General features: G+C 62.1%; 2 protein-coding genes and 1 long non-coding RNA gene across 5 annotated transcripts in view; 1 reads left to right on the plus strand and 2 right to left on the minus strand.

Moving 5' to 3' along the window:
* The window catches only part of COL1A1 (collagen type I alpha 1 chain), a 15,995-nt gene extending 1,203 nt beyond the window's left edge, over nt 1-14,792 (plus strand). Inside the window, exons 2-51 of the mRNA XM_017838741.1 lie at nt 693-887; nt 1,061-1,095; nt 1,204-1,239; nt 1,325-1,417; nt 1,502-1,570; nt 2,526-2,570; nt 2,808-2,861; nt 3,074-3,127; nt 3,251-3,304; nt 3,460-3,513; nt 3,618-3,671; nt 3,772-3,816; nt 4,089-4,142; nt 4,253-4,297; nt 4,504-4,557; nt 4,844-4,942; nt 5,030-5,074; nt 5,155-5,253; nt 5,499-5,552; nt 5,644-5,751; nt 5,991-6,044; nt 6,240-6,338; nt 6,521-6,574; nt 6,666-6,764; nt 6,953-7,006; nt 7,441-7,494; nt 7,592-7,645; nt 7,773-7,826; nt 8,083-8,127; nt 8,227-8,325; nt 8,495-8,602; nt 9,255-9,362; nt 9,463-9,516; nt 9,626-9,679; nt 9,781-9,888; nt 9,987-10,040; nt 10,405-10,458; nt 10,663-10,824; nt 10,941-11,048; nt 11,174-11,281; nt 11,486-11,539; nt 11,664-11,771; nt 12,256-12,309; nt 12,428-12,535; nt 12,639-12,692; nt 12,849-12,956; nt 13,045-13,327; nt 13,946-14,136; nt 14,215-14,457; nt 14,538-14,792. Of these exons, the coding sequence (XP_017694230.1) occupies nt 693-887; nt 1,061-1,095; nt 1,204-1,239; nt 1,325-1,417; nt 1,502-1,570; nt 2,526-2,570; nt 2,808-2,861; nt 3,074-3,127; nt 3,251-3,304; nt 3,460-3,513; nt 3,618-3,671; nt 3,772-3,816; nt 4,089-4,142; nt 4,253-4,297; nt 4,504-4,557; nt 4,844-4,942; nt 5,030-5,074; nt 5,155-5,253; nt 5,499-5,552; nt 5,644-5,751; nt 5,991-6,044; nt 6,240-6,338; nt 6,521-6,574; nt 6,666-6,764; nt 6,953-7,006; nt 7,441-7,494; nt 7,592-7,645; nt 7,773-7,826; nt 8,083-8,127; nt 8,227-8,325; nt 8,495-8,602; nt 9,255-9,362; nt 9,463-9,516; nt 9,626-9,679; nt 9,781-9,888; nt 9,987-10,040; nt 10,405-10,458; nt 10,663-10,824; nt 10,941-11,048; nt 11,174-11,281; nt 11,486-11,539; nt 11,664-11,771; nt 12,256-12,309; nt 12,428-12,535; nt 12,639-12,692; nt 12,849-12,956; nt 13,045-13,327; nt 13,946-14,136; nt 14,215-14,457; nt 14,538-14,684 (4,280 nt within the window). The 3' untranslated portion in view covers nt 14,685-14,792. The remainder of the gene's footprint in view (nt 1-692; nt 888-1,060; nt 1,096-1,203; nt 1,240-1,324; nt 1,418-1,501; nt 1,571-2,525; nt 2,571-2,807; nt 2,862-3,073; nt 3,128-3,250; nt 3,305-3,459; nt 3,514-3,617; nt 3,672-3,771; nt 3,817-4,088; nt 4,143-4,252; nt 4,298-4,503; nt 4,558-4,843; nt 4,943-5,029; nt 5,075-5,154; nt 5,254-5,498; nt 5,553-5,643; nt 5,752-5,990; nt 6,045-6,239; nt 6,339-6,520; nt 6,575-6,665; nt 6,765-6,952; nt 7,007-7,440; nt 7,495-7,591; nt 7,646-7,772; nt 7,827-8,082; nt 8,128-8,226; nt 8,326-8,494; nt 8,603-9,254; nt 9,363-9,462; nt 9,517-9,625; nt 9,680-9,780; nt 9,889-9,986; nt 10,041-10,404; nt 10,459-10,662; nt 10,825-10,940; nt 11,049-11,173; nt 11,282-11,485; nt 11,540-11,663; nt 11,772-12,255; nt 12,310-12,427; nt 12,536-12,638; nt 12,693-12,848; nt 12,957-13,044; nt 13,328-13,945; nt 14,137-14,214; nt 14,458-14,537) is intronic.
* LOC108509354 lies at nt 5,986-11,623 on the minus strand. The gene is made up of 3 exons (XR_001878615.1): nt 11,601-11,623; nt 9,955-10,038; nt 5,986-6,058 (listed from the first exon to the last, which is right to left on the minus strand). It is a non-coding gene; the product is annotated as an uncharacterized LOC108509354 (long non-coding RNA).
* A 2,999-nt stretch (nt 14,793-17,791) lies between the features above and the next one.
* On the minus strand, nt 17,792-22,278 carry SGCA (sarcoglycan alpha). 3 transcript variants are annotated; one of them, XM_017838740.1, is made up of 9 exons: nt 21,928-22,273; nt 21,148-21,300; nt 20,460-20,602; nt 20,304-20,376; nt 20,017-20,215; nt 19,545-19,707; nt 19,254-19,459; nt 19,052-19,078; nt 17,792-18,214 (listed from the first exon to the last, which is right to left on the minus strand). In XM_017838740.1, exons 1-9 carry the CDS (start codon nt 22,142-22,144, stop codon nt 18,019-18,021), a joined length of 1,377 nt encoding a protein of 458 aa, XP_017694229.1. In that variant the 5' UTR covers nt 22,145-22,273; the 3' UTR covers nt 17,792-18,018. The 3 variants fall into 3 exon arrangements, with proteins under 3 accessions (XP_017694229.1, XP_017694227.1, XP_017694228.1); XM_017838738.1 differs by having other exon boundaries at nt 20,017-20,602; nt 21,928-22,278; XM_017838739.1 differs by having other exon boundaries at nt 20,017-20,599; nt 21,928-22,277.
* Nucleotides 22,279-23,124: the final 846 nt, after the last annotated feature.

The raw sequence follows: 23,124 nt of genomic DNA on the forward strand, positions 1-23,124 counted from the left end.
TTCCCTTTGCCTTTTTTTCCTCGTTTGCCTTTTTTACCCCCTTTGCCTTTTTTTTTTTTTCCCGAGTGGGCTTCCACGAGCTGATCCAGCCCCTCGCCCCCTCCCCAGGACCCTTCCCCACCATGGGGCCACCCCCGGGCTCTGGCGCACCGCCCTGCCCTCCCCTCCCCACGCCAGCCCCCGCCTGCTTCCACTCTCTGTCCTCCCATTCCTCAATCCCATCTGGCCTGATCCAGCCCTATCCCGCAGCCGCCTGGATCTAATTTCAGCCCAGACGTTGGGGCCAACCCACCCCGTCCCATCCCCGTCCCATCCCTGTCTCATCCCGCCCCATCCCACCCCATCCTTGTCGCCGTCCTCCCGCGGACGGCGGGGACCCCCCTACCTTTTTTTTGCGGGGGGGGATGTTTGCCTTGGCCCCATCCGCCCGCGGGACGTAGAGACTGGCTGGAGGGATTTTTTTTTTTTTTTGTTTAAATTCCAGCGTATGTGGGAAGAGTTTATTGTGGAGCTTTTTCCTGTGTCACCGCGATGGGCTGATGAGAACCAGATGAAGGGAGAAACACTGCAGGAGCAAAGAGGGGGATGAAGGGAGGGGAGAGGAGGGGAGGGGAGGGGAGGGGGAGAGCCAGACGGGATCCACTCTCCCCCTCCGTCCTGACGCTTCCTCCTGCCCTGCCCCTGTGTCCCAGTCCAAACTGGGAGCTGCGTACAGGATGGGCTAACGTACAACGACAAGGATGTGTGGAAACCAGAACCCTGCCAGATCTGCGTCTGCGATAGCGGCAACATCCTCTGCGACGAGGTGATCTGCGAGGACACCTCCGACTGTCCCAACGCCGAGATCCCCTTCGGAGAATGCTGCCCCATCTGTCCCGACACCGACGGTACAGTGGCGTGTCCCCCAGAGCTCTCCGACCGCCGAGTTAACTGTCCAGGGGGTCCTTGAGGACCAGCGGGGCTCAGTGTCCCCCCCACTCCCCACGTCTGGGCTGTTGGGTGGGTGTGGGATTGGTGGGTGATGTTGGGCTGCTCTGAATGCCCCTTTTTCCTCCCACAGCCTCCCCTGTCTACCCAGAAACTGCTGGAGTAGAGGTAAAGGCTCCCCCAAAATTAATCCCCCAAAACCTCCCAACATCCCCCCTCCCCCCGTATTTTTGGAGACCCCCTTTTCTAACCATCTGTTTCATCTCTCCACCACAGGGTCCTAAAGGAGACACCGGCCCCAAAGGAGATAGGGTGGGTATCACCCCCGCCCCAGAGTAGGTATCACCCCTGGGACCCGCGGCCCGCTGGGGCTCACCCTCCTCTTCTCTCCCCCCAGGGACTCCCCGGCCCCCCTGGCAGAGATGGCATCCCTGGACAGCCTGGTCTCCCGGGACCCCCAGGCCCTCCAGGCCCCCCAGGCCTCGGCGGAGTGAGTATGGGGGGTCCTCAGTGATGCAGCCCCCCCGGGGGTCCCACGCCCTGCTCACCCCCCGCTCTCTCCCTCCTCCCACAGAACTTCGCTCCCCAAATGTCCTACGGCTACGATGAGAAAGCCGGGGGGATGGCCGTGCCTGGGCCCATGGTGAGCATGGGGAACACAGGGGGACATGGGGGGGCACAGGGGGCACGGGGGGCACGGGGGGCACGGGGGGTGGAGGGTTAAGCTGGGTGAAGTGCCAGAAGTGCTTCATGTGTTGATGATGCCACTGAGTGGCACGAGATGGGAGGGCTGGGGAGGGATGTTGGACCTGGAGGGGATGGGGACAGGGATGGGGACAGGGATGGGGACAGGGATGGGGACAGGGACGGGGACCAGGATGGGGTGGTGATGGGGTGGCAATGAGGACAGGGATGGGGACAGGGTCAGGGTGGTGATGGGGTGGCAGTGGGGATAGGGATGGAGTGACAGTGGGGGGGGGACATGGTGATGGAGTGTCAAAGCCAACGGTGATGGGGTGGCAATGAGAAACTGGGAATGGGGGGTGATGGGGACAGGGAGGGGAACGGGGTCAGGGTGGTGATGGGGTGGCAATAGAGGCAGAGATGGGGTGGCACTGGGGACAGGGAATGGGGGGTGATGGGAACAGGGATGGGGTGACAATAGGGACAGGGAATGGGTGGGTATAGGGACAAGGATGGGGTCAGGGACAAGCACAGGGAATGGGTGGGGAGAGGGACAGGGATACAGACAGGGACAGGGATGGGGACAGGGATGAGGTGGCAGTGGGGACAAGGAATGGATGGAGATGGGAACAGGGATGGGGACATGGTGTGGGGGTGGCAATGGGCGCAGTGATGGGGTGGCAATAGGGGCAGGGATGGGGTGGCAGTGGGGACAGGGAATGGGGGTGATGGGGACAAGGAGGGACTGGTTTTGGGGCAGTGATGAGTGGAGATGTGCAGAGCAGTGGGATGGTGGTGGGGTGGCAGTGAGGCTCACTGGGTGCAGCAGTGGGGTGGTGATGGGGACAGGGAAGGGTCGGCAATAGGGAGAGGGTGACAAGGCACCCCCTCCTCACTTTTCCATTCTCCCCTAGGGCCCAGCCGGTCCCCGTGGTCTCCCTGGCCCTCCTGGTGCTCCTGTGAGTGTCTCCTCTTCCTCTCCCCTTGATTTTGGGGACAAGAAACCCCCAAGGCCCCTTTGGGTGGGATGGGCTGGGGGATGTCTCATCCTTCCTGACAGCTACGGAAGCACATGGGCACACACGTCCTCGTGCCACCACACTGGAGGACACTTCCACTGTCACTGGGGGCTTCAGGCCCAAACTTCTCACTTTCTAACCCATTTTCTTCTTTTTCCCCCCCTTTTTTCCCCCCAGGGTCCTCAAGGTTTCCAAGGTCCCCCCGGTGAACCTGGAGAGCCTGGTGCTTCTGTGAGTCTTGCCACCTCCTGTTCCAGCTGATGTCCTCTGGGCATGGGGACAATGCTGCTGGTTCCCAGCCCTGGCTGTGGCCACACTGTCCCTGCTTTGGGATCCATGGGAACGGGGCCGGCAGAGCCTGGCTCTGCCCAGGGTGGGTGGTAGGGTGACAGGGGACAGCTGTCACCCACAGCATCCTCACTGCTGCCCTGCATCTCTCCTAGGGTCCCATGGGTCCCCGTGGTCCCGCTGGCCCCCCTGGCAAGAACGGAGATGACGTAAGTGGCCTGTCCATGGGGTGCCCCCTCAGTCTGGGGCCTGATGGCCCTGACAACCCCTCCAGGTGAGCAGGAGCTGCCTGGCTTGGGGACATGCTACCAACCTGGTGTCCTTCTCCCTAGGGTGAAGCTGGAAAACCCGGCCGCCCCGGAGAGCGTGGTCCCCCCGGCCCCCAGGTGAGGTGGCCCCTCAGGACACAGGGACACAGGAGGGGACACCCCTGCTGTGCTCTGCTGGTGACACCAGCTGTCTGTCCCCTTGGGGACAGGGGTAATGGGGTGCAGGGACAGCCCCCACAACATTTCCATGACCACTTCCCCTTTCCTTCTAGGGTGCCCGTGGTCTCCCAGGCACTGCTGGCCTGCCAGGCATGAAGGGACACAGAGTGAGTCCCCCCTCCAGTGCTTGTGAGATTTAGGGGATGTGGGACCCCAACATCACCAAAGATCCCTTCCTGACCCCCCACCCCTTCTCTCTCTTGCCACCCAGGGCTTCAGTGGTCTGGATGGTGCCAAGGGTGAGCCTGGACCTGCTGGCCCCAAGGTGAGGAGTGGTGGCAGTGTCACCCCTGTCCTTGGAATGTCCTCGCTGTTCCCTCCTCCCTCCAGAGCAAGTCCCTCATGTTGTCCTTCCCCCCTCCCAGGGTGAGCCCGGCAGCCCTGGAGAGAACGGTGCTCCCGGGCAGATGGTGAGTGCTGGACCCCTGAGGGGCATGGTGGGGGGGTATGGGCAAGAGGGGATGGGGATGGGGGTCAAGACCTGATGGGGAACCAGCTCATCCTCAGGGATGCTTTCCCAGGGATTCATCAGGGTGGGAGGGGGATTAACCCCTTGGAAATGTCACTGTGGGCAGGAGTGGGGAGAGACAGGGGGCACAGGGATAGGAGGAGGCTCAGAAAGAGGTAAGTGCCCACCTAGGTGACCCAAACATGTCCTAAACATGTCCTGTCCCCTCCCAAGGGTCCTCGTGGTCTTCCTGGAGAGAGAGGCCGTCCTGGTCCATCTGGCCCTGCTGTGAGTATTTGATCTGGGCAGGGCTGAGACCCCCTGCCCGGGGTTTGGGGGGGCTGGGGGTCACCTCTCCAACCTGTGGGCATCACTCATGGATGTGTCCTCTCCCACAGGGTGCTCGTGGCAATGACGGTGCTCCTGGTGCTGCCGGTCCCCCCGTAAGTAACCTCAAACCCCAAACCCATCCACCCTCCTCCAGAACCTGGAATAACCTCCAGCTTCTGCAGAGAGAGATCCCATCCCAGCTCCACCACGAATGGGAAATCCCGGATGGCAGCCAGAGCTCTGCTGCCTAGAAATCCCACCAGTGCCAGGTGTGGGAGGTGGGATCCCTCTTCTGACACGCAGCCTCTCTCCCATTTAGGGTCCAACTGGTCCTGCTGGTCCCCCCGGCTTCCCCGGTGCTGCTGGTGCTAAGGTAGGACCTGCCTGACCATCTCCTGGGCTGGGAGAAACTGGTGGGAACTGGGAGAGTGGGATGGGGAAGAGGACTGAGCATGGCATGGGTTCCCCAGCCCAAAATGCCGTGAGCTAACCACTGCTTGGGAAAGATGGGGATGTCCCCAGACAAGTCCCGTGGGCATCTCTCCTGGCTTTGCCTCCATGAGGAAGGAGCTGCAGATGGAGGGGAGGTCATCCATGTTGGGGATCAGGGAAACAAACCCTCATGCTCATGGTTCTTCCTCCCTCCTCTTCCTCCCCAGGGTGAAACTGGTCCCCAGGGAGCTCGTGGCAGTGAAGGTCCCCAGGGTGCCCGTGGTGAGCCCGGTCCCCCCGGCCCTGCTGGCGCTGCTGGTCCTGCTGTAGGTGACATCTGATGGCTCCTTGTCCTTTGGCCTCACATCTTGCCAGCCCCGCCATAACCCTCCTCTTCCTCTTTCTCTCCACAGGGCAATCCTGGTGCTGATGGTCAACCTGGTGCCAAGGGTGCAACTGTGAGTGTCCCTCACTTCCCCCTCCAGCTCCAGAATGAAGGGCTGTGCTGCTTCCTCACACCCTCCTCTGCCTCTTCCAGGGTGCTCCTGGCATTGCTGGCGCTCCCGGCTTCCCCGGTGCCCGTGGTCCCTCCGGACCTCAGGGTCCCAGTGGTGCCCCCGGTCCCAAGGGTAACGCTGTGAGTATCCCTGGACACCTCCATCTTCTTCTTTCTGGGATTGGATCCCCAGCAAGCTGATGTCCTACCTGGAGGTGCCTCCTCTGGTGTCCTCTGGTCCCTGTCAGGGCAGGGTGGTGCTGGGTGGTGACAGATGCTGAGCACCCTCCTGCCTCTGAGGGGTGATCAGGATGTGGCTCAGGTCTCCCTCTGCTCCTCAATCTGGTGTTAAACGGCTTTTCCCTCTTCTCTCCATCCACTTCAAGGGTGAGCCCGGTGCTCCAGGCAACAAGGGTGACACTGGTGCCAAAGGCGAACCCGTAAGTGATTCCCCAATGTCACCTTGGGGTCTCGGTCCCTCTTGGCCCCAGCACATCCTGTGGGTGCTCATCCCTTCGTCTCTTCCCCCAGGGTCCCGCTGGTGTCCAAGGTCCCCCCGGCCCTGCTGGTGAGGAAGGCAAGAGAGGAGCTCGTGGTGAGCCCGGCCCCGCTGGGCTTCCCGGCCCCGCTGGCGAACGTGTGAGTAGGAGCATCCCTGTCCCCTCCCTGCCATGTCCCTGTCCCCATTTCCGTCCCCGTGCTGTCCAGCAGCTGAACCTTTGCGCGTGCTCGAGGACACCGTGGTGACATCCCCAGCCCCTCCTCAGGCTACTCCCACCAGTGGCCATGTCCCACACCGGCACACCTTTCCCCTGCACCCCCAAGCCCCCCGAGGCCACCCCGTATCCCCACGCTGACCCCTCTGGTGTCCCTCGCAGGGTGCTCCCGGCAGCCGCGGTTTCCCTGGCGCTGATGGCATCGCTGGTCCCAAGGTGGGTGCCCGTGTCTGTTTGGATGAGAAAGTCGCGTCATCGGGGCTATGGGGACGCTGAGCATTGTCACCTGTCCCAAACAGTGGCCAGACCGGCTCTGTGCCGCTGCCACCTCTGGTGACACTGCTCCTGCCCTGCCCCCGGGTGCTGTCCCGCAGTCAGAGTAACCCCTGTCCCCTCTCCCACCCTTCCCAGGGTCCCCCCGGCGAGCGTGGCTCCCCCGGCCCCGTCGGCCCCAAAGGATCTCCTGGTGAAGCTGGACGCCCCGGGGAACCCGGCCTCCCCGGTGCCAAGGTGAGTGTGGCAGGGTGGCGGGCACGGTGACACGGTGGCAGCGGCAGCGACGAGCCACGTTGATGGATGCTGGCTGTCACACTCCCCGTGCCAATGGAGAAGCTGCTTTCCAGGACGCTCCCGTTCTCTGGAGCATCTCCTGGGATACCTGAGCTCCTGACCCACTTCCCATTCCCTTGCAGGGTCTGACTGGAAGCCCCGGGAGCCCCGGTCCCGACGGCAAGACCGGCCCCCCTGTAAGTTGTCCCCGCTGGCCCCACTGATGGCCCCTCCTCCCTTGGCTCACCGCGGGCTCAGCTGACGGGGCTCTGGCTCCCCCCATAACAGGGTCCCGCTGGTCAAGACGGTCGCCCCGGCCCCCCCGGCCCCCCCGGCGCCAGAGGTCAAGCCGGTGTGATGGGATTCCCTGGTCCCAAAGGTGCTGCGGTGAGTGTGACACACCCCCCTCCCCCGGGGGGCTGCCAGGGTGATGCTGCACCCTGGTCTGTGAGGGATCCCACCCAACGACCACTGCCACCACCGGGGACGGTGGCTGTGCACGGGCAGGTGGCTCAGGGGACCCGTCCTGTCCCCCTCCCGGTGTCATCACAGGTCTCATCCTGCTCTCTTTTTAGGGTGAGCCCGGCAAACCTGGCGAGAGAGGCGCTCCCGGTCCCCCCGGTGCCGTGGTGAGTATTTGATGGAGCACAAACGGTCTGGTGGGGGCTCGGCAGGGAGGGTCACCCCTGTGTGAGGTGACAGGGGGCATCACCCCAGGATGGGGTGGCAGGGAGAGTCACCCCGGTGTGGGGTGGCAGGGATGGGGTGTGAGATGGCTGAGCGGTGCCAGGGAAAGCCCCAAGGACGAGGAGGGCAGTGGGATGAGGTGTTTGGGACTGCATCCCGGTGGCTACCGGCAGCTTTGGAGTGGGGACAGCAGGGAGGTGACGTGGCCGTGGGCAGCTCGCCCCGCGGTGTCTCCCGTCCTTCGAAGGACGCCGTGTGGCCACACCCTTGTTTTGGGGAGGCGGCGGGGGGGGGACGACAGACGGGACTCACAGAGATCTGCGGGGGCTGCAGGTCGGGGCCGTGCTCTGAGCACCCTCTTATCCCTCTTCCTCAGGGTGCTGCTGGCAAAGACGGTGAAGTTGGTGCCCAAGGTCCTCCCGGCCCCACTGTGAGTATCCCCCAGCCCATGGCCACCCACGGCCATGCTCGGCCACCGAAGAAGGGGCTCAGAAGCTGAGCCTCAATGCTTGTCCTGCCTCCCCCAGGGTCCCGCTGGAGAAAGAGGTGAACAAGGTCCTGCTGGTGCTCCTGGCTTCCAGGTGAGGGGTGTCCCCTTCCGTGGTGAGGGGATAAACCACCCAGGGTGGGGGTGATGTTACCCTTTCCCTCGTCCTCTCTGGTCTCCCACCTCCCTGGTGGTTCATTGTTCCTCTTCTTCCTCCCCAGGGTCTGCCCGGCCCCGCTGGCCCCCCCGGAGAGGCTGGCAAGCCTGGTGAGCAGGTGAGTGTGTGGGCGACTTGAGACCCTCCCTGTCCCCTTCCCATGTCCCCTCTCCCAGCTGTGGCTGGGGCATGTTGATGGGGGGTCCTCCCAGTGCCCCCCCAGGTGATGTGCTCCACACAGTGGGGGAGCAGTGGGGATCCCAGCCCTGCCCCAGGGATTGAGAGACCCCTGGGGGCACCCTGTGGACCCCTGTGGACCCCTCTGCCCGTCCCCAGTTCCTCCTCTGACTCCACACCCTCTCCTTCCCACACAGGGTGTCCCCGGAGATGTCGGTGCCCCCGGCCCTGCGGGTGCCAGGGTAAGTTGAACTCCGTGGACTCCCCATCGGTTCTTGGCACCCCAAAGTGCCTGACATCCCCCTGATGGCCTCGGCCCTTCTCCTGCCTCCCCCCTCCAGGGTGAGAGAGGTTTCCCTGGTGAACGTGGTGTCCAAGGCCCCCCCGGTCCCCAAGGTCCTCGTGGTGCTAACGGTGCTCCCGGTAATGATGGTGCTAAGGTAGGTGCCAGCTTGGGAATGTCGGGGTGGTGGGTGACTGTCCCCAGCTTTTGAGTGCAGCTGTAAAGGGCGATGGGTTTGGCTTTGCTTCTTTGGCTGGGGCTGGAGCCAGGAGGGTTTTGCTGTGCTGGGGTCTTGCTAATCCCTCTTTTCTGTCTCTCTTTCCCAGGGTGATGCTGGTGCTCCCGGAGCCCCCGGAAGCCAAGGGCCCCCCGGTCTGCAGGGTATGCCTGGAGAACGTGGTGCTGCCGGCCTGCCAGGTGCCAAGGGTGACAGGGTACGTGTCCCCAAACACCTGTGCCCCCCTCATTGTCCCCTGGGGACTGGATGCGTCCCCCAGAACCCTCACGTCCCCACTGTTCCTCTGCTCCCCACCACTTCTGTGCCCCCCTCATCATTCTCTTGGGGCTGGATGTGCCCCCCAGAGCTCCAGTGTCCCCACTGCTCCTCTGCTCCCCACCACCCCTGTGCTCCATCATAGTCCCATCAGGGCTGGATAAGTCCCCAAAACCCCAATGTCCCCATTACTCCTCTGCTCCCCACTATTCCTGTGCTCCCCTCATCAACTCCTTGGGGCTGGATGTGCCCCCAAAACCTTGATGTCCCCCTTGGTCACCTGCTCCCCACCACCCCTGTGCCCCCTCATCATTGTCCCCTCAGGGCTGGATGTGCCCCCAGGCCAAGGCTGGGGGGAAGCAGCGCCCTGGGGAAGGGGTGCTCAGTGTCACCTCTGTCCTCATCCGAGCGTGGCCCTTGGGAACAGTCTCTCACTGAGACCCCAGCTCTGGTGAGGAGGAGGAGGATGGTCCCAGCCTCTCCCAGGGACGATGAAGAACCAGGAATGGCTCAGTGCACCCAAGAAAGAGGGAAGAGGGGGCGAGCCCCTGGAAGGGACCTCCCCGGTAACCCACAATCCTCTTCCTCCCCAGGGTGACCCCGGTCCCAAAGGTGCTGACGGCGCTCCTGGCAAAGACGGTCTCCGAGGTCTGACCGGTCCCATCGGCCCCCCCGGCCCCGCTGGTGCTCCCGGTGACAAGGTAGGGACGTCCCCCGGGGACGGATGTGTCCAGCACATGCTGCCACCTCCTCTCCGCAGCCCTGACCTCCTTTTTTTCCGATTGTCCTCCCCTTTTCCAGGGAGAAGCTGGTCCCCCCGGTCCTGCTGGTCCCACTGGTGCCCGTGGGGCTCCCGTAAGTGTCCCCCCCACCCTGAGTGATGGCCCTGCTGTTTGGTCGCCCCTTGGTGGCCCTGGTGGCCGTCCCCTGCTCGTCTGACTCCGTTCCCTCCCGTCTCTCCCAGGGTGACCGCGGCGAGCCCGGCCCTCCCGGTCCTGCTGGATTTGCTGGCCCCCCTGTAAGTGCAACAGCCTCTCTCCTCCCTGCCTGAGGGTCTGATCCTGCCCCTGCCGGGGTGATGCTGAGCCCCCCGAATCCACCCCTCTCCCTCTCCCACAGGGTGCCGATGGCCAGCCTGGTGCTAAAGGTGAAACTGGGGATGCTGGAGCCAAGGGTGATGCAGGTCCCCCCGGCCCTGCTGGCCCCACTGGTGCTCCTGGACCTGCTGTAAGTTCTTCCAACCCACCCCACACCCCCTTGGGGTCCAGTCCCATGGCACAGCTCACCCCTCACCTCCTCCTCTTCCTCCTCTTCCTCCCCCACAGGGTGCTGTTGGTGCTCCTGGTCCCAAAGGTGCTCGCGGAAGCGCTGGACCCCCTGTAAGTACCAGTCTTGTGGGGATGGGGGGTTTTGGGGACCCCCCCTGGGGTGTGAACACTCCCCACTGTGTCTCGCTCTGCTGCCCCAACACCGTGGGGCACCTCCATTCCTGCAACCCCAAAACTGCCTGGAACATGGCATCGATGTGGGGTGGCTTCATCCCAGGAGGGGGAAGAGCAGAGGGGAAAAGGGGGAGGGGTTGCTTTTATGCTCACAAAATCAGCTCTCCAGATGGATCCTGCCCTCTTGACCACCAGCCAAGGGGTTCCCCCCCGCCCCCCGTGGCTCCCAGCCAGGGGACAGTCCCCTGGCCCTGTGACACCTGGATCCCTCCCCGCTGACTCCAGCTTTTCTCCCTTCCAGGGTGCTACTGGTTTCCCTGGTGCTGCTGGACGAGTTGGACCCCCCGGCCCCTCTGTGAGTACCCCCAGGGGGTGAGAGGTGTGGGGGCCAGGAGGGTGCCTGTGACGGGGAACACGGGAGGTGCTGGGCACCCATCCAGGCTGCTCCACGTGGCCTCCCTGTCCCATCTGGCACCGGGATACCCCTGGCCGCCCTTCAGCTGGCAGCCGGGGGGGTCCCGGCCTGCTGCCTGATGGCATCGCCTCCCCTCCCGCCCAGGGGAACATCGGCCTCCCCGGCCCCCCCGGCCCCAGCGGGAAGGAAGGTGGCAAAGGACCCCGTGGTGAGACTGGCCCCGCTGGCCGCCCCGGCGAGCCGGGACCCGCCGGCCCCCCCGGCCCCCCCGGCGAGAAGGGCTCTCCTGGCGCTGATGGCCCCATTGTAAGTCAACCCTCCGGTCAGACCCCCTGTGCCAGTCACCCCCCCCAGCTGTCCCCTCCGCAGGGAGGGTGGACACCACCGCTGCCACCACCCTGAGGCGCTGCTTGTCCCCGCAGGGCGCTCCCGGCACTCCCGGACCCCAAGGTATCGCCGGCCAGCGCGGTGTCGTTGGTCTCCCCGGACAGAGAGGCGAGAGAGGCTTCCCTGGGCTGCCCGGCCCCTCTGTGAGTACCAGAGGGATCCCCAGGAACAGACAGCGCTGTGACCCCCGCCAGGGTCTGGCTCACCCCGTGGCTGGGGGTGGGATGTTCAGCCGTGTCTGACACCCCCTGTTCCCTCCCCTGCACAGGGTGAACCCGGCAAACAAGGTCCCTCCGGTTCCCCCGGTGAGCGCGGCCCTCCCGGCCCCATGGGCCCCCCCGGCCTGGCTGGACCCCCCGGAGAAGCTGGACGTGAGGTGGGTGGCCGTGGGCATCCATCGGTGTTTGGTGGCACCGACGCCCCCGTGTGTCAGCGTTGGGCTCGTTGTGCTGAGGACTTGCCAGCTCGTGGCACTGGTGGATGCTGCCATGGTTGGTGCATGGAGAGGCCCGTGTTGAGCTGAGCAGTGATCCCTCTTCACCCCCCACCATCCCTAACGAGGGTCTTTCCTCCTCCACAGGGTGCTCCTGGTGCTGAAGGTGCCCCCGGCCGTGATGGTGCTGCTGGTCCCAAGGTGAGTGGGCTGTGAGGGGGGCACAGTAGAGGGTGATAGGGTTGTGCTGGCCCACACTGACCTCTCCTCTTCCTCCTCTTCCTCCTCTTCCTCCTCTTCCTCCTCTTCCTCTTCCTCCTCACAGGGTGACCGTGGTGAGACTGGCCCTGCCGGTCCCCCTGGTGCTCCCGGTGCCCCCGGTGCCCCTGGCCCTGTCGGTCCTGCTGGCAAGAACGGAGATCGTGGTGAGACTGTAAGTGCTGCTCTGCCCAGAGCCCCCCTTGTACCCCTCCCTGGCCGAGGGACACTCCAAGAGGGATCTTATTCTGGGGGTCTGGACTCAGGCTCAGCTCTTGCCGCTGAAAGGGGCTTCCCCAGGATGCCAGGGGTGCCACCACCCTTCTTAGGGTGATGCCAGGGGTGCCATCACCCTTCTCAGGGTGATGCCAGGGGTGCCACCACCCTTCTTAGGGTGATGCCAGGGGTGCCACCACCCTTCTTAGGGTGATGCTAGGGGTCTCACCACCCTGCAAAGGGTGGTGCCAGGGGTCCCACCATTCCTCTTAGGGTGATGCCACAGATCTCACCACCCTGCAAAGAGTGAAGCCAGGGGTGCCACCACCCTGCTCAGGATGAAGTCAGAGGTCCCACCACCCCACTCAGAGTGATGCTGCCCCAAGCCAGTGGCAGTGGAAGGTGGAGGATGCTCTAACCTGTCCCATTCTCTCCCGTCTCAGGGTCCCCAAGGTCCTGCTGGCCCTCCTGGTCCTGCTGGTGCTCGTGGTCCTGCTGTAAGTTGATGTTCTCCTCCCTCCTCCTCGGTGTCTCTGTGTCCCCACGGGTGTGGGGGCAGTGGTTGGTCTGGACCTCACTCAACACGTCTTCCTCCTCCTCCTCTTCCTCCTCCAGGGCCCACAAGGTCCCCGTGGTGACAAAGGTGAAGCTGGTGAACAGGGTGACAGAGGCATGAAGGGTCACAGAGGCTTCTCCGGTCTTCAGGGCCCACCTGGTCCTCCTGTAAGTCCCGTGGGGTGACGGTGGCTCCGGGTGCTGCCCCATGTCCTGGAGGCAGCACGAGATGCTGATGGCACCTCTTCCTCTTCTTCCTTGCTTGGCACAGGGCTCTCCTGGTGAACAAGGTCCTTCTGGTGCTTCTGGTCCTGCCGGTCCACGAGTAAGTCCCTGGATGAGCCGCGATATCCAGTATCCCAAGAGGGAACAGGAGTCCTCACCACCATCGGGCTCCTCGTGGGGCTGTGGGTCAGGGCTTGAGGGGACGACTCTGCCCGGGCAGGACAGCCACGCTCACCCTTTCTCCCATCCCACACAGGGTCCTCCTGGCTCCGCTGGTGCTGCTGGCAAAGATGGTCTCAACGGGCTGCCCGGCCCCATCGGCCCCCCTGGCCCCCGCGGGCGCACCGGCGACGTTGGCCCCGTCGTACGTACCGGCCCCTCTGCCGCCCACCCAGCACTGCCTCCTTCATCATCTGCCTGCTCACCGTCCTCCTCCTCCTCTCCTCCCGCAGGGTCCCCCCGGCCCACCCGGCCCCCCTGGTCCTCCCGGCCCCCCCAGTGGTGGATTCGACTTCAGCTTCCTGCCCCAGCCGCCCCAGGAGAAGGCCCACGATGGTGGGCGCTACTACAGGGCTGACGATGCCAACGTGATGCGTGACCGCGACCTGGAGGTCGACACCACCCTCAAGAGCCTGAGCCAACAGATCGAGAACATCCGCAGCCCCGAGGGCACTCGCAAGAACCCTGCCCGGACCTGCCGCGACCTGAAGATGTGCCATGGCGACTGGAAGAGCGGTCAGTGTCCCATGCCCCTCTGTGCCCTCACCTCCATCCCTCTGTCCCCTCTACCTGCTCCTCACCTCCGGCCTTCTTCCATCCCCATGGTGTCCATCCCCATGGTGTCCATCCTGTCTCTCATGGCTGCTCTCACCTCCATCCTCTGTCCCTCCATTTCCTGTTTGCTCCTCACCTCCTTCCTCTTCTCCTCCTTGTGGCTGTTGCCCAACTCCACGATCCACTCCTGAGCTTCCTCCTACCTGCTCCTCATCTCCCTCCTCCACCTCTCACAGCTGCTCCTCACCTCCCTCCTTCATCTCTTCATTCTCAAGCTCTCATATCCTTCATCTTTCCATCTCACATCCCTCAACTATCCCTCCATCCTCTGTTCCTGCCACTTGCTCCACCTCCACCTTCATCATCTATGGCTGTTCCTCACTGTCATCCTTCATCCCTCCTGACTGCTCCTCACCTCCATCCCTCTGGCTGCTCCTCACCTGATCCCTCCTAGCTGCTCCTCTGTTCCTTCCTGGCTGCTCCTCCCCTTTTTTTCCCTGGGCTGCTCCTCTCTTCCATCCCTCTTGTCTGCTCCACACCTCCATCCCCCACCCTGACCCCCCTCCCTTCATCCCACAGGCGAATACTGGATCGACCCCAACCAAGGCTGCAACCTGGACGCCATCAAGGTCTACTGCAACATGGAAACGGGCGAGACGTGCGTCTACCCGACCCAGGCCACCATCGCCCAGAAGAACTGGTACCTCAGCAAGAACCCCAAGGAGAAGAAGCACGTCTGGTTCGGCGAGACGATGAGCGACGGCTTCCAGGTGAGCACGGGGGCCATGAGGTCAGGGGCCAGCCAGGCTGGGGGACCTCCACGGTGACCGATTCCTCTTCTCCCACAGTTTGAGTACGGTGGTGAGGGCTCCAACCCCGCCGACGTCGCCATCCAACTGACCTTCCTGCGCCTCATGTCCACCGAGGCCTCCCAAAACATCACTTACCACTGCAAGAACAGCGTCGCCTACATGGACCAGGACACCGGCAACCTGAAGAAGGCTCTTCTCCTCCAAGGCGCCAACGAGATCGAGATCAGGGCTGAAGGCAACAGCCGCTTCACCTACGGCGTCACTGAGGACGGCTGCACGGTGGGTGCTCGGGGACGGGGGGTCCTGGCGGGGCGGTGGGACGTCCTTTGGGGATGGGGATGACCGTGGTGTCCCCACAGAGTCACACCGGCGCGTGGGGCAAGACAGTCATCGAGTACAAGACGACGAAGACGTCTCGCCTTCCCATCATTGATTTGGCTCCTATGGATGTCGGCGCTCCAGACCAGGAATTCGGCGTTAACATCGGCCCAGTCTGCTTCTTGTAAACCGGACACCCTCCCCCCCGAAAGCGTGACAGGAGAGAGTAATAATAATGATAATAATAATAAAAAAAAGAAAAAAAAAACAGCCAAAAAAAAAAGGAGAAAATTTCACATGGACTTGAATTTGTGTCGGTTTTCTATCCAGCGTCTCTAAAAGAAAGAAAAGAGAAAAACCTAAAAATCCCTCCCCCCACAAAAAAAAGCATTAAACCAAAAAAAAAAAAAAAAGACAACACCAAAAAAAAAACGAAATAAAAATAAATTACTTTTTCAAACAAAATCACCAGGAAGTGGGTTCGCTTGCTTGCCCCCCACCCCATTCCTCAGCCCCGGAGATGGAGCAGCTCAACTCACCGAAAATCCCTGAGATCCCCCTGGGACTGGTCGACCCCCCACCCTCCAAACCCCCCATTTCCCCACCAGCCCCTTTGCTTTTTGCATCTCATTCAAATATTATTTTTTTTGCTGCCAGGAAGATGTTTAATTCTTGGTTATAATTTGCTTTTTCTCCTTGTTTTCCCTCTCTCTCCCCTCCTCTCCTTTTGAGTTTTTTAATTCGGGTACCAGCCTTTTGAGTTCTTGCCATTTCTTATTATGAATCTTTGGGTTTTATTATGAATTCTTTTTTTAATTTTATTTTTTCATTCAGGCAGCAAAACCAATTCATTCTCAAGCACACGAGGGGAGCCCCTGGCGCCGAGCAGACCTGACCCTCCGCTGCATCCCCCCTTTCCGGATGGCTACCTCACCACTTTCGGGGTGTTTGATTGTCTTTTTTAGTTTTAATTTTGGGGTTCTGTTTTGTTTTGTTTTTTAGCTTCGTTTGGAGTTTTTCAGCCGTGCCGGGACTTTCCTGCCAGGTTCAGAGCAAAGGTGCTAATTTTTCCCTATTATCCCCCTCCCCCCAGACCTTTCTCTTTTGTTGCTCTGTGGATCTTTTATTTCCATTTTCTTTTGGAGGTTTCTTTCCCTCAGGATTTTTATCCTGGTTTTGGGTTGGTTTTGGTTTTGTTTTTTTTTTTTTGGTTGGTTGGTTTTGTTTGTTTGTTTGTTTTATTATTATTTTTAGATATTCTCTTTAATTTTGGCCCCGGAACACCCAAACCCGGGACCTCCTGGTGCTACAACCTCCAAAGACACATCTCAGCTGAATCTATTTTAATTTCCCTCTATTTTCTGCTTTATTTCCTCCTTTCTTTGCTGCTCAGTTCCACTTGGGAATTTCCTAAAGGTGCTATCCTCCCCACGCCCCCCCCCTTTCCATCATCCCAAGAGCAAATCCCAGAGCAAACACAAAGCAGAGCCAAGAAATTAAAAGGGATTAAAAAAGAAAAAAGGAATAAATGAATTTTCCAGGTTAAGCAGGTGAATCTTCAGCTCTGCTGTCAACTTCCAGCAGCTTTTCCTCCATCCATCCATCCATCCATCCATCCATTCATCCATCCATCCATCCATCCATCCATCCATCCCTCTCCATCCCTGCATCCCCCCCAGGCACAGAGGGGCACGAACCCACTCCCTCTTGCCGGGCCCATCTCCCGGTGGATACTCCGGGTTTTTCCCGGAGTTTGTACCTAGTTTGTATAATGTATAATAATAATAATAATAATAATAATTATAATTATAATAATAATTTTGAGTGGTTTGGGGGTTTTCTTTTTTTTTTTTTAAAGAAAAAGAAATGATTTTTTTTTTCTTGACTGCTGAAATAAAGCATGTGAAATGATCCAACAAACCTCGGGGTGCTCTTCCACGCCGCCTCTCGCTCTCAGGGGGGCTCGGGAGGGGGTCCAGGACGGGTGGTGGGGTGGCCTTGGGAGCTCCTTGTCCTCGATCCCGCTCTCATCCCGGTTGATCCCACTCTGCTCCCGCCGAGCTTCTGCACTCCGCTCCTGCCCATCCTCCCAGCCCCCCAGCCCTCCTCCTCCTCCTCTTCCAGCCCCCCTGGGATGAGGGGGGAGAGGAAGGAAGGGGGAACCCACCCCCCCGGTAGGAGGGTTGGTCTGGGTTTAGTGGGGCAGAGCTGCTGGGCACCCGCAGTGGAGGGAATTTGAGGGGGTGTGTGTCCCCTCCCCAAATGGAGGGAGAAATGGGGATGGTGGATCAAGGGGAGGAAGGGTTCGGGGGCAGCTGGTGCCAAGGTGGGGGACACTGGGGGACTCTCAGCTCAGGGCGAGCCCCCAGAAGGAATTGGGGAGTGGAGTGGGCACAGGGAGACACCCCAAAATTGTGGCAGGGGGGTGGGCAAACAAAAGCCGTGCAAGAGGGGGGGGTGGGTGAGTGTGGGGGTGCTCTGCTATGGGGGTACCCCGGCGTGGGGGTGCCTCAGTGTGTGGGTACCCTAGAGCATGTGTGCCCTGGTGTGGGGGGGTCCCAGTGTGTTTGTGCCCCACAACAAGCCCCCCCTGCTCCCCTGGGTGCCCCACACATCCCAGCCCCATTCACACACCCCATACCCCTCATTCACGCCAAGGGACCAGCAGCACCCCCACGTGTGCCCAGGGAGCAGGTTGTACCCACCCAGTGCCCCCCTCCCCATGGTGGTGGGCACAAGCAGGACCCCCACAGCCCGGGGGGGGCTGCTCTGGCCGCGGGACAAGCCCTCAATGCTGCCATTCTCCAGCCTGTCAATGGGTCCCCTTGTTCCTCCCGGGCCCCCATGTTTTCCTAACCCCCACCCTGGCGCCTGCCCCGTGCAAGGGAGGGGGGGCTGCGGTGAAAGAGGCTCTTTCTTTGGAGGGGCTGGGCTGGGGGACCCCCTGGGGGGTCGGGGAGGGGTTAGGGGGGTGCTGAGCGGGACGCTGAGTGGAATATCCAGGTCTACGCAGTGCGGACGGAGGATTTGGGAGCTCCAGGAGAGATCCTGCTGGACACAAACACCCAGGTGAGCGGGGGGGGGCATTGGGGTGCCATCATGGGTCCCAGGGACTGTGTCCCCCCCCTTGTGCCTATTCCCATCCTCTTCCTGCTCCCCTTTCCCTCTACAAGGCTGGGGAATGCACAGAGTCATCCCAACCCTTATGGAGGTTGCAAGCCTTTCATGGGGGATCATGGCTGGAACAGGGTGGGCACTCCAAAACCTGCTCTGCAAATAAAGCAGAAAAGCCTCATTTCATCACTCAATGGTCAATTTATCCTCCAAAACTCACCCCAAAGAGGAAACATCCTAAAATCCTCCAGGCAACAGCCCGGCAGCGGGCAGAACTCAGTCAGAAGGGCGACCACCCATCTGGCTGAACTCTGCCTGGGGGGGCTTCTGTACCCCCAAAAACATCAGGACACCCCTTTCCCATCCCTGGGATTGTCTCCCTCCCCCTGGCACACCCCTGGGTGCCCCTCACTGAGGGAGGAGGGGCACACGGGCCCCATCCCGGGGGCTGGGCATGGGGTTGATGCGCTGGCCCGTGCGGACGTTGAACATGGGCAGTGTGGAAAGGGGCCGGGGCACATCCCGGATCACATCCCGGCTCCCGGCCATGTGCCGCAGCTCCTCCGTGTCCCCGTGGATGGTGGTGTGGTGGACCAGCTGGATGCTGAGAGGGGAAGGAGAATGGGATGAGGCACCCCATGTTTTCACCCATGTCCCCCTGGGGAGGGGGTTGGTGCCCCATTATTAGGGTTTGTCTCCCCTGCCGTTGGGGTCTGCTCACTCATCATTTGGGCTTGTCCCCCATCATTAGGGTGTACAGCTCATCACTGGGGTCTGCCCATCCTTCACCGGGGTCTGAATGTCTCACCATTGGGTTCTACCCACTCACCATTGGGGTCTACCCCCCAAAATTGGGTCTGCACTCCATAATTAGGGTCTGACCCCCATCACCAGGAATTGACCCCCATCATTTGGGTTTGCCCTCCTGTTATTGGGGTCTGTATGCCATCATTGGGGTCTGCACCTCATCACTGGGGTCTGCCCACCCTTCATTGGGGTCTGCACCCCAGCACAGGGTTCTACCCACCCATCACGGGAGTCTGCCCACACATCTTTGGGGTCTGGACCCATCACCAGGGTGTGCCCCCATCCTCGGGGTCTGCCCCCCATCCTTGGGTCTGCCCCCATGCCCAGGGTACCTCCTGGCTGCTGTTGGTTCCACCCGAGGCTACTGGAGAAGTAAAGCAGCTCTTGTGCTCCAACCCGTGTCTCAGGGGGGTTACTGGGGGGTGCTGAGGGGTGGGGAGGGGAGGAGGAGGGCTGGGGGGACCTTTTGGGCTGGGGGGATCCTTTAAGCTCTGCCACCTCCGGGACACCCCCCAAACCGTTCCCTGTCCCTCTCTCCTGTTGTCCCATCCCCATGACAAAGCCCCCTGAAGCAGCCCTCCCAGTGCAGCCCCCCCAGCACCCCCACAGCTCGGTCTGGGGTGTCAGGGCTTACTCAGATGTCTGCAAGTCCCGTTTTTGCCTACAAAGTAGGTGAAAAAGGGAAAAAAATTATAATTATGTTGAGAAGGGCTCTCACCATCCCCAGCTTGTCCTGGGGCCACAATGGCCGGGGAAGGGGCACCCAACCTGGGGTAGGGGAGACACCCCGACTGGGGTAGGGGAGACCCGCACCCTGAGCGTGCCCCCCGACTCACACTCCCTCCCTGCGGCAGCACATGAGGTGGCCCAGGAGCAGACAGAGCAGCGCAGCCACCACCAGTGGCACCAGCAGCGTCACCAGGAACCCGGGCAGCAGGTCCTGGGGGGGCACCTCGGTGGGGGGCTGGAAATCCCCATCCTCCTCCAGCACCCCGGACCCCCAAACTGGCCCAGGAGTCGTGGGGCTGGGCCAGACCCGCAGCTGCAACGGGGTTGGGGGTGGTTAGGAGGGGTGGGGGGTCCCCACGGGGGGTGTTGTGAGAGGTGGGGGGACACGTGGGTCTCACCAGGGTGAGGTTGCACCAGCGGATGGAGAAGTGGGGGGCAAAGGTGTCGTAGCAGGAGGCGAGGGGCTGCTGGCCCAGGCTGCAGCGGAAGCGGCTCTGGGGGGACACGGCCGACTCCAGGCATGGGGAGAAGGGGCTGTGGGAGCCCACCTTCACGTACACCCTGCAGTGAAGATAGGCCCCCAAAACCCACCCACGGTGAGAAGGGGCCATGGGAACCTGCCTTTATGTGCACCTTGTGGTGGAGGTAGCCCCCCAAAACCCACCCATGGGGAGAAGGGGCCACGGGAAACTACCCTCACGTACACCCTAAGGCAGCTTCAGGTGAGCCCCCAAAACCACATTGAGAAGACCCCGTGGGAACCCACCATCACGTGCACCCTGTGGGGCGGGGGCACTGGCTGGAGGTGACCCCCAAAACCCACCCAGGGTGCCCAGGGAGCACCTCCAGCCCCCCCAGCCCTGCCCGTACCCCTCCTTGCGCCCCTCGATGGGCAGTGGGACGCGGCCGCCCCGGTCCAGGGTGGAGGTGACGTTGATGACCTGGAGGTCTCCGCGCTCCCAGACTCCAGCCGAGCCCTGCAGGAACATCTCCCGCGCGGCCTCCGGCAGCAGCTCCTCCACATTCCTGTTCCCCACCAGGAACTCGCCCTGGTACGGGGGGTCCCCACCTGTGGGGCGACACGCAGCACCCATGGGGAAGCCCCTGGGCCATCCTGTGGGGTATCCTGGTGCAACTTTGGGGTGCCCAGCCCTCACCTGGGGCAGGGATGACGGTGATGACGAGGCGCTGGGACACCGTGGCGTAGGTGCGGCGGTTGTAGGCCAGCACCTGCAAGGACAGGGGACACCCCTGAAGATGTCACCCCTTCCTGTGCCACCCCAGAAGCAGGGGGTGTGAGGGTGGGCACCTACCTCGATGGTGTGGGTGCCCACCTCGCTGGCCGTGGGGCAGCCATACAGGTAGCCGGGCTGGCAGGGGTCCCGCTGGAGGTACCGCAGCCACCGCGGCAGGTCCGGGTGGTCCCGCAGGTGGGCTTGGAAGGTGATGGGGGCTGCTGGGACACACGGGTGGGTGGGGATGGACACACACATGGGTACGGCACAGGCTGTGATGTGGGTGGACCCCCCTGCCTGAGAACTCCTTCCCCGTCCAACTGGTCCCCACAAGGAAACAGGGATGGTCCCTGGGGGTCCTGATCCCCCAAAGGGAGGGAACCCCCAGGGGAGGGGACACTCAATGATGCTCTGTGAGGATTGACACTGCCCAGGGGGTCTCAAATGGGTGGAGGGTGGAGAGGGAGGGATGGAGGGTGGGATGGAGGGTGGAAAGAAGGGAGGGATGGACGATGGGTTGGGATGGGGTGGGATGGGATGGGATAGAAGGATGGATGGATGGATGGATGGATGGACGGATGGATAGATGGATGGATGGATGGATGGATGGATGGATGGATGGATGGATGGATGGATGGATGGATGGATGTTTACAGGACTGGATGGATGGAGGGATGGATGGACAGATGGCCCAGCTGGGGTGGGGACTGGCAGGGAGGATTATTCAGTGCCCCCATCCCCCCAATCCTCCCATGCTGGCCCTTACCATCATCATCCTCACTCCCGGCGGGAAAGGCCTCCTGGAACAGCTCCCGCTCCAGCTCATGAACGAAGATAGTTCCAGTCTCGGAGGAGATGCGGTGGTCAGGGAGGACGTGGTGGTCGGGGAGGGTGGCCTGGGACACCCCCAGGGCCATGGCTGTGACCACACACAGGGCTGGGGCCGAGGCTGGGGACACACGGCCCTTCCCTGCCCTCCCTTCCCTCCCTTCCGGAGACCCCAGGACAAGCCACAGGTGCCCACAGACCCCCTGGGACAGAAATGTGTTCCTGCAGTGTCAGGTGTCCCAAGGCAGTGGAGTGGGGATATATTTAGGAGAGGATGGGATAGGGACAGGGACAGGGACAGAGATGGGGACAGGATGGTGGCAGGGACAGAATGGGACCAGGGATGGGACAGGATGGGGACAGGGACAAGATAGGGACAAAGTGGGGATGGAGTCAAAGATGGAGATGGGAACAACAACAGGAAGGGATGAGGACATGATGGGGACAGGGTCAGGGATGGGGCCAGCACCTTCCCTTTCCCTGGCCCTGTCACGCTGAGGTCCCACTTGCTGTCCCCTGCCCTGTCCCAAACCCAGCTGGCATCTGGGACAAGACAGCTTTATTTAGCTCTGTCACGTCCCAGCCCTGTCCCCACGTCCTCTCCCACTTACACCCCCCGCGCCCACCCTGCTCTGGGGGTCCCCCCCCGCCCTCCCTGCCGGGGGTCCCCCAAGCCCAGCCGTGTCCCCCCGGAGGGGGTGACAGGGCTGTCACTCGCCTGCCAGCACCCAGAGCCGGAGCAGCTCGGGCACCTCCATCTTGGCCAGCGCTGGGAATGGGGCCAGGGCTGATTGACAGAGGCAGCAGGGGCTGCCCAGGACGGGAGGGCCCTCCTGGGGGGGGTCCCACAGGGGACACCCTGCCACAGCCACCTCTTGCCACCAAGGCACGGAGCACTGGGGCTGCCGAGGGCCTCCCGTGTCCCCTGGTGGCATCCGTGGGGTTTCCCCTGGGTGGGCTTGTCCCAGTGCCCCACTGAGGGTACTGGGGTGGCAATGAGAGGACGGGATGGGGAACACTTGGGGATAGCCCCCACCAGCATGGCCACCACCACTGCCCTGCACACGTATGTGGCACCAGGATGGGAACATGTGTGTGCACATGCGTGGGTGCGTGGGGACAGTGACATGGGTGGAGGGCACTGGGACAGCAGGGGGTGGCACTGATGGGGACCAGACTCTGTGGTGGGGCTTGGGGGGGCAGGTGGCAGTGGCAGAAGGGGAAGGGGGTGGTCATGGGGGGGATGTTGCAGCATGTCACGCCTCGTCACGCCTCGTCACGCCTTGTCACGCCATGTCACACACAAAGGGTTGGGAGATGCCTTGGGTGACAAAGGGGACACACACACATCTGCAGGGTCCTGCTGCCCCAGACTGGGGGTGCAGGGGTGCCCCCCACCCTGCCCTCCACCCCCTCGGGGGGCTCCTCACACAGCAAGGACCCCCAGCACAGTCATAGGCTGTCGTGTCTGCCCCTTCCCTACCCCCCAGTGGGAAGACAAGAACCCCCCAAACAGCCCCCCAAAATATCCCCTGGCCTCTGCAGGAATGAGGGGAGCAGCACCGTAGCCCCCCCTCTGGGACCCCCTGCCTCAGTTTCCCCTCCTGCCACCCCTGAGTGGAGGTGTCAGAGGGGATGTGCAGCACCCCCAGGATGGATTTAGGGGGACAGAGAGTAAATGGGGGACACCACGGGACACCTGGAGGTGGGGGGTGCTTTGGGCATGGGGGTGTGGAGGTCCCAGGGAGGGGGATGAGGGGGACATGTGGATAAAGCTGAGGGGACACAGGGAGAGGAGCAGGAGGACACAGGGACAGACCCAGGAAAGGCATGGGGACAGGGTGGGGGAATGTGGATAGAAATTTGGGGGGACACGGGGATCAGATGGAGGGATGTAGGTATGAACTGGGGGGGG

Source organism: Lepidothrix coronata, unplaced genomic scaffold, assembly GCF_001604755.1.
Source record: "Lepidothrix coronata isolate B3197 unplaced genomic scaffold, Lepidothrix_coronata-1.0 Scaffold355, whole genome shotgun sequence".
Classification (NCBI taxonomy): domain Eukaryota; kingdom Metazoa; phylum Chordata; class Aves; order Passeriformes; family Pipridae; genus Lepidothrix; species Lepidothrix coronata.

Bases quoted from the DNA above. Each gene is read 5' to 3' on its own strand.
- SGCA (XM_017838738.1), bottom strand. From the start codon at position 22,144: ATGCCACCAGGGGACACGGGAGGCCCTCGGCAGCCCCAGTGCTCCGTG. The intron at 21,301-21,927 runs GCGAGTGACAGC...GTGTGGTCACAG, and splicing joins CCGGCTCTGGGTGCTGGCAG to CCATGGCCCTGGGGGTGTCC. The intron at 19,460-19,544 runs GTGAGACCCACG...ACCCCGTTGCAG, and splicing joins GCTGGTGCAACCTCACCCTG to CTGCGGGTCTGGCCCAGCCC.